We start from the raw sequence: 8,155 nt of genomic DNA, 5'->3' as shown, positions 1-8,155 counted from the left end.
ACGACCTCTCTGAGAGATAGGATTTAAACCAAGATAAAACCTTTGAGACCAACAACATGTTCCAATCTTGATAGAAGAATGTTGTGGTTAACCGTGTCAAAAGCAGCAGACAAGTCAAGTAAAACTACGACCACAGAATATCCAGAATCTACAGTTAAAAGAAGATCATTAAAAACTCTAAGTAAGGCTGTCTCTGTGCTGCGGCGAGGTTTAAAACCAGACTGAAACTTGTCATTAATACCATTTGCATCTAAAAAGGCCTGAAGTTGTTTTAGAATTACCTTTTCCAATATTTTGGAAATAAAAGGGAGTTTGGAGATCGGCCTGTAGTTGGTGAGACCAATTAGGTCAAGATTTTTCTTTTTCATAATAGGTTGCACAACAGCATGCTTAAAGACAGACGGTACACAACCTGATGACAATGATGCATTCAGCAGAGATAAGATACAAGGACCAATAACATGTAAAGCTTCCTTAAAGAAACGAGAAGGAAGAATATCATGCGGGGAACCAGAGATTTTTAGATGATCAATTATATCTTTTAAAACAGAATAAGACACTGGCTCAAACTGTTGAAAGACAGTCAAGCATTCAGAAGCTGGAACTGGGTCTAAAACTGATGATGGATGAGATGGATGAGAAGCCCTTAGAGCTGAGATTTTATCAGAGAAATACTTTAAGAATTTATCACAAAGAGCAGGGGAGGCATCCCTATAAGTGGTAGTGCAAGGGTTTATCACAGAATTAAAAGTATTAAAAAGTGCTCGGGGGTTGTGGCTATTAGTCATAATAATGCTAGACAAAAAGGCAGATTTGGCAGCTTTAACAGACTTTTGATACTTAGATAGTGAATATGTGGGACACTTTACCAAGAGGCCTGAAAAATGCATCATGACTCTTTTTCCATGTTGGACAAAAAACAAGAAGGAGCCTGAAGCTCTCTGTTTGAGGCCCATGCAGCATCAGAGCAAACAGAAGGAGCTGTTGGAGACAGGGCACTGGAATGATGGTGCTGTCATTTGGGAAAAACGGAAAGTTTAAAATAGATCCACTGCATTTTCCTGTTGAAAGGAGCCAGCTGAGGTGTTGGAGCACCTAAATGCCACCTAGAGATGCCAACCGTCCCTTAAAATACGGAATCGTCCCGTATTTCGAAACAAAAGTACACGTCCCGTATTGAGCTAATAAGGGACGCACTTTGTCCCGTAATACAGTGAGAATCAAAAGTAGTCTATAAATGTTTATGGAATTAACGCTTTGTTTGAAAACATAATTCCCAGCCCCTCTCCTGCTTTGTGACCAATGAGCTGACAGCACACTTATGACAATTCGAGTATGACAATTCAGATTACCGCTCATCTCATTGGTCGAGGAAAGGTCGCTTACGGAGAAAATACCGGAAGACAACAGATGACCACAACAAGAAGCATGGCCAACAGGGAAACAAACGCCGACACTGCGGTGCAAGTCTCGGACGACAGTACACCTAAAGCTGGGCAGACACTGTGCGATTTTTTCAGTCACGTTATTCAGCTCCTGCTCAAACTGCACGATTGACTCGCAGGGGTTAGAAGTTGGTAGGTCACGATGCAGGTCTCACACTATACGGCCCGATGCTCTGATGCGACCTGAGTGCTCACACTGTGCCTCCATAACATGAAGGTTATAACAGAAAATCTGTCGCTCGCTCTCTCTCTGTCTTTCACTCACACAGACACACCACCACCATCAACTTTGCTAAATTGCTAATGAAAAACACTCATCAGGCAGCTGTGATTGAGCAGCAGTGTAGATCCAACTATTTTCACGGTTGTTGTGGTCGTGATAATTTTGTGATACCACATCGAAAAGGCTCGGATGAGCTTTCCAAAGTTCTACAAGTTGTGCCTCCATCGCTTGTGTCCAGATCACACGCTGCACAGCCGTGCTGCGCCGTCTTTTTCACCGACGTTTGCGCGTGCGCAGTGTGAGCGCCTGTGGTGACACCCTCACGAGCGATTGATGAACGGGAGCTGCTCGAGGTGTTAATCGCTTCTCGTTACCCCACGTATACTACACGACGCACGATGAAGGCCAAAATCGGTCCGATCACCAAATCGGTCGCACGACTCAAAAATCGTCTCAAAATGGGCCAAAAATGGCACAGTGTGAGCCCAGCATTAGAGCAGCAATGTTTGTTGCTCAGAGAAAGAAAAAAAGGAGGAATGGGAAAAGGGAAACACCTGGCTGGAAAAGTGCACCATAACACCTTTAAAGCGCACTGCACTGTGTGCCGGCGCACTTTTTCCATAGGCATGCTTCTAATGGTGGGCACATGAAGAACATGAGGGGCGTGAAAGCTCGGGGAACCCTTAACCAATTTTTTGTCCACCAGGCCACGGCAGAAGCAGATATGGTATGTAAACACTGGTTTGTTGTTTTTAAACCCTCTGGTTAAGGTTAATATGGGCATGTGCAGTGAATATCAGCGCTATGTGGCCAGAAGTGTGATAATATAACTTATTTTGTGTAATAAACAACTGCAAGGATGGATGATTACAACAAATAGATGACTAATACATAAAAGTAATACATAGATGAATAATGATGATGAGTTAAGATGCGTAATCATGGCAACAAGCGGGTTTACAAACAGGAGCAGCTGATTAGCATTAGAAAAGCTGAAATAATACCTCAACTGAAGCCAACTGTACTAAATGCACTAAATGTGCACAGTTAAAAGAATGATTTTGTTCTATTGTTTTCTATTAATTTATATAAGTTTAAGTTAAGCAGGACAGAGTTCTTTTAAAGAAAGATTTACTTATATTCTCAAAAGTTAAGCATGACAGGCTTCTGTTTAAGAAAGAGACCTGTTTTACTGTGTTAATGTTGTCATTTTGAGCTAAAAATAAACGGCTAAATGATCATTTGTTTCCCATATGGTCATATCACAAAGAATAGAATATGCATCTGCTTAAATCAAGTTCAAGTCAAATGGTTAAAAAATAATTTCACACACAAAAAAAAGAGCTACCACACTGGGAAGGGTGAAGACAACTGGGTTGCCCGGCCCTGGCCACGAGGTGTCCCTTATTTATTTTTCAGGGAGTTGGCAACCCTAATGCCACCTGATACCTCCCTGAGGAAGTACTCCACGTGCATCCAACTGGGAGGAGTTGAAGAGACAGATGCACCTTCCTTCTGCTCTTTAGGAAGTGGCCAGTGTGAAAGAGAAAGACCAACTACTCAGAGAAAAAAGTAAATAAACGGAACACTGACCATCCATCGTCTCCGATTCCCATCAACAGGACTGAATATTTAATGCTACATTTTTGGCCTTCATGAAAACACTGTGCATGTTTACAGCCTGCTGCAACAAACACATCTGACTGTGCCTGACAGGATGGCCACTTAACATTTCCTTGTGCAATAATGCAATAACCTGGAGACATCAGGTGCAGCATCCTTAACGTGAATGTGAAAGCAGCTGGCGCTGCTGTGTTTGCGCCGCAGAGGGTCCACTGGTGACGTAATCTGCGCCGCTTCCACGTTTTGCCCGATGAGGGAGGGGGAGAGAGGGAGGCCCTGCCGCTGTGTCTCCAGTACAGCAGTTGCACACCGCGCTGTTGCGGGAGTGTTTTGCCGTTTCTGCGGGGCTTCCTTCGGCGGTACAAACAGACATTTGTGCCGTAACAGTGATTCCACCGCAGTGCAGCCGGACAGCAGCACAGGTAGGAGGCGGGCTCACCGTGCCAATCCTCGCTAATAACAGCTTTGCTGCTTTAATCATTAATAATGAATCGTTTACAGGACATTGTGCCGCTATGAGCTGATCATAGGCGCACCTGCTGCTTTGCACTGACTACTGGAAATAGCGCATCGTCCTTCTGCGTCTTTGTTTTGTAACCAGGAGGTCTGCAATCAGAGAACAAGCTCTTCGAGCAAAGTGCACTCAATTGTACTGCACGTGAAAACAGATTTAGCAGCTTTGCATGTTCAGCGACTTGTTCCAGCTCATCTCACGGATGGAGCCGGAGCTCAGGGATGCAGTGAACACCTGCAGACAGTCACCGGTCTGTGTTGTGGTCAAATACGTGTTAGCACCTGGAGTCTGATAACATCATGTGAAATATACTTTTATCATCAGGACTGTGTAAAACTCCCAATTTCTTTATATTTAATTGGGAAAATGTGGATACAGTGATTTACTGAAACATGTGCCAACACATAATGCAGCATATAAAGCAAAAAGTGAGTTTGTACAGTTTGAACCATATTAGCGGCTCATAGAAGTTTCTAGGCTTCTTAAACCATATTAACAGATGTGTCTGCCTTTTGTTCTGTTCTCTGTCGAGATGATCCCACATCGTTTCCACTGTGTGGGGTTTTTCAGTCCATGCATGCTATGAAAGCTGTTCCCAGTAAGAACCTTTCAAGAGGGCAGATTAAAAGTGGACAGTACGTTTCCTGCATTCATCATTCCATCACACATTTAGACCAGATCTCCAGCACAACTGGCTAAAATGCAGCGCCAAACCATGATGAAGCCTCCACCGTGTTTTACACTTGGCTCTTAGGCACTCACTGGTGTATTTGTATACTCGAGATGTGAACCAAACATTTGACATTTGGATTCATCATTCCAGTTTTTGTGTAAAAATTAATTCTCTTTCTCAAGAATGGTGTCTTGACAGCCACTCTTCCAGTTCAGAGGCTTTAAATAATACAAAAGTGAAAATGGTCAGGTACAAGGTTGGACTGCCATGACTGAAAAAGGCCAATGTCAAAGTCAAACTCTGAAAAAGGCCTGAAGAACTGTTGCTGAGCAAGTCTGTCTCTTTAGAAGTCAAATATAAAGAAGTCAGAGATGGTAGGAACAGCAACAGCACAGCAGAATGTTTGAATTGACATTTCAATGACAAATGTAACTTACTTGGAATAAAGAGTTTTTACTGCATTATCTAAACGACTAAATTGAAAAAGGACTTTTTAGGAACACTCGAGAAAATTACGTAATCTGATGTGGGCATGGCAGCACAACAGCATTTCAGTTACAGTCATTTGTGCCAACTTCCAGAGAAGAGCACTCCAAAAAAAGTTCACTTTAAACGAAACAAAAGTGCCAATTTGTGCAGTAATATGAGACCAAAGGAATTCATATTTCATGTTGAATACACTGATCTGAGATACTGTGCATGCATGTCGTCAGATTTATTTGTTGTTGTTTTAACTAAACGGCATGCATCAACCGTGTGTGTGTGCAGAATGGCGTCCCTCTCTGAGCAGCTGCAGGATGTGCGGAGTCAGGCTGAAGTGTGTCTGTATTCTGGGGGCAGAGTGGTGGATCTGCGGGCTGGGGTAGTGGCCATGGCTAATCTGCCCTTACCACCCTGCTCTAAATACCACCACATTGCTGCAGAAACGATGGTCATAGAGAACAGCTTTGGCAGAAACAGGAAGGAGGTGAGAAAGATCAACTGCATGTTTATTAGTCCCATCTGGAAATATGTCTAACCTCAATCCAGACTGAGACCAAGATTTTCAGGATTTGGCTACATCTCACACTCTGTTGTTTGGATCGTGACTTGATCCAAAGAATAGCAGGTAGACAACACAATGAATGAAAAAGAATGTAATCAAGATGTTGCAATGGCCCAGGCCTCAGCCTGATTGATATGCTGTGGTGGGAGCTTAATAAAAGTTTTGAAAACCTCAGCGAAGGTTGAGGGGGCCAGAGTTCCCCCGACATGCTGTGAGAGCCTGATAAAGGCATGCACTTCAAATGATTGCTTTCAAAGAGGTTTATACTAAATCATCAGGTTTACTTCTTCACAAGGCCAGAGTCCCAAAAATGAACGTGTCAAAGGTGTCCTGAGATTGTCTATGATTGTGTGATCCTGTTGGTTTAATGATGCTCCAGCTCAGGAGCTGAGAGACATACAGACAGCTGAGTTTATGACCTGAACACTCTGAACACTCGACAAAGGCTTCTGGTTTTGACTTCTACTACTCCTATAGCACTTATGTAGCAAAACTGTCCGAGTGACGACGCTCAGTAGTGGTGACGCTGAGTACTGCAACGGCTTCCTACGTGAGTATAAATGTGACTGCGGCGGGTACACCGCCCCCCACACACAGGCAGTTACAAATGTGATGTAAGGGTCGACAGGAAGATAGATGTTTGAATGTGTTCAGTGTTGTAGTATGTCACACCACTACAACAGAAACAGTGTGGGTTCAGCTTAACTGTATTCTTCTATGACTGGATGTGTAAAGCACTTTGGGGACGAGTAAAGCGCTGTACAAATACAGGCCACGTTTCAGATTAAAATTGATGCTAAAATGTGTCTGCTTCCTTTGCAGACTCTTGGATCTCTTCAGCGCTTATCTACAGCGCTTAACATCCTCGAAAAGTATGGCTGTAATCTGACAAATCCCAACAGGCCAAAGTACTGGAGGACTGTAAAACACAACAACCCAGTGTTCAGGGCCACAGTTGATGCTATCCAGGTAATGATAAAGTATTATCACTCACTGTCCCTCTTCCCCTCTGTTTTTCTGTTCCTTCATCTTTCTTTCTCCCTTTCCTATCCCGTCTGTAATAACTGAAAATAAAATAAATAATAAAAACAAAGGCTGATCGAATGGACCAAAACGGCAAGGCTGTGCTGATCCACTTTGCAAAGTAAATCCGTTGGGTATCTTTGTTGGCTTTCAGACATTAATTCTGATGGCTAAGAAAGCAAACGGGACAGGGAAAAAAAAAAGGAAAGGAATGAAGGGAAAGAATACAAAGAGCTCATTGGCTGTCAGGCTGCTGTGTGAGACAGATACAGACATTTTTACCCCTCACATGTAAAAGGCTGACGGGGTGGCGAACGGTGTGGTTTCCCGAGTTTGTGAATTAGTTTCAAATCAATACCATCAACAACAAGGTTGAATTACAATGGCCTCAGTTGCCAGGTTGAAAGGTCAGAGGTCAAGTTTTACTGAAAAGAGGAGTGAAAATTGGCTGTGGTGAAAAGCTGACAGATCGGTGGAGTAGTCCAGGGAGCATGTGAGAATTAGATGCAAACAATGAAGTGGGAAAGTGGCAAAGAGGCAAAACAACATAAAATGTTGATTATTATGTGACCGACAAAGCTTTAGCTTCACTCGATGACAGGAAACTTGAATGGATGCAACAAGAAACTTGACAAAGTAGAGCACACACTCTCGGAGGGTCAAATAAGCGAGTATGAGACATATGAGTTACTCCAAAAGGAGAACGAAGAGTTAAGCGAAAATCTCCACAGATCAGCAAATAAACACAAACACAAGGAAGCAATTTCAACAATGACCAAGGAGATGAGAGTAATGAGCTTCTGAGGGCTGCAGGTGCACATTTTTCCTGCTAAGACATCAAAAGCCAGCCTTTACCTCTCCTAGTTTCTTGTTGGTGTGTGTGGAGGAGGTGGGTGGACCCACCCACACTGAAAGTCCACCACCACCAAAGATGATGGCAAAACAAGCATTTTTTTTAAGGTACAAAACCTCGTCAGCAGGCGCAGGTCCTTCCCCAATCACAGATTAATGGCAGCATCTCTTTCCTTCACCCTCCATCTGTCCTTACTCTTCTTCAATGTAGTGACAGTTCCCGTGCCAACAGACTGCTATGCTAGCTGTAATCACTCAGCACGCTGTTCAGCTGTGTGTGTCTTAGTGTTCAAAATAATTTATGTTTCTATTATAATTGTGTGATGTTTGCCCGGTTGAGACTAATTAGTTGTGGACTCCTCTTTCTCTTGTTTTAATGTTTATGATTGATGTGATCATAGCTCTGTGTGAAAATGCCCGGTCCTACTGATGCAGACTAGTAGGAAGTGACAGAAATGTTCCAGTTACCGCTGCTGGTACTAACCACTAACATTTCATTACCTTCTACCCTGTCTGTTATATTCCCAGGGAGGACGCGCTGTACTCTGTCTCTATGGTTACTCTAATCAGCAGCCAGATGGACTCAGTTTCCCTGATGATGTTACAGATCCTGATGTGGGGAGAGTTGCTGCGGTAACTCTGGAAGTGATGAGCCTGAGAATGGAACTAGAAATGCTTATCAAGGTTTGTGTAAACTTTCTGTATGCGTATTACTAGTTGTCCCTGTGCCGACGTGAGTTTGCTGCAGAACCAAAGA

General features: G+C 43.2%; 1 protein-coding gene across 1 annotated transcript in view; it reads left to right on the top strand.

The window, feature by feature from the left end:
- The first annotated feature begins 3,579 nt into the window (after positions 1 to 3,579).
- The window catches only part of rnf31 (ring finger protein 31), a 59,663-nt gene continuing 55,087 nt past the window's right edge, over positions 3,580 to 8,155 (top strand). Inside the window, exons 1-4 of the mRNA XM_080862029.1 lie at positions 3,580 to 3,713; positions 5,247 to 5,445; positions 6,346 to 6,492; positions 7,927 to 8,082. Of these exons, the coding sequence (XP_080718155.1) occupies positions 5,248 to 5,445; positions 6,346 to 6,492; positions 7,927 to 8,082 (501 nt within the window). The 5' untranslated portion in view covers positions 3,580 to 3,713; position 5,247. The remainder of the gene's footprint in view (positions 3,714 to 5,246; positions 5,446 to 6,345; positions 6,493 to 7,926; positions 8,083 to 8,155) is intronic.

Source organism: Rhamphochromis sp. 'chilingali' (genome assembly GCF_963969265.1).
Source record: "Rhamphochromis sp. 'chilingali' genome assembly, chromosome: 16".
Classification (NCBI taxonomy): Eukaryota; Metazoa; Chordata; class Actinopteri; order Cichliformes; family Cichlidae; genus Rhamphochromis; species Rhamphochromis sp. 'chilingali'.
Note: the sequence above shows the minus strand (reverse complement) of the source record. Positions and strands in the feature narration are given on the sequence as shown.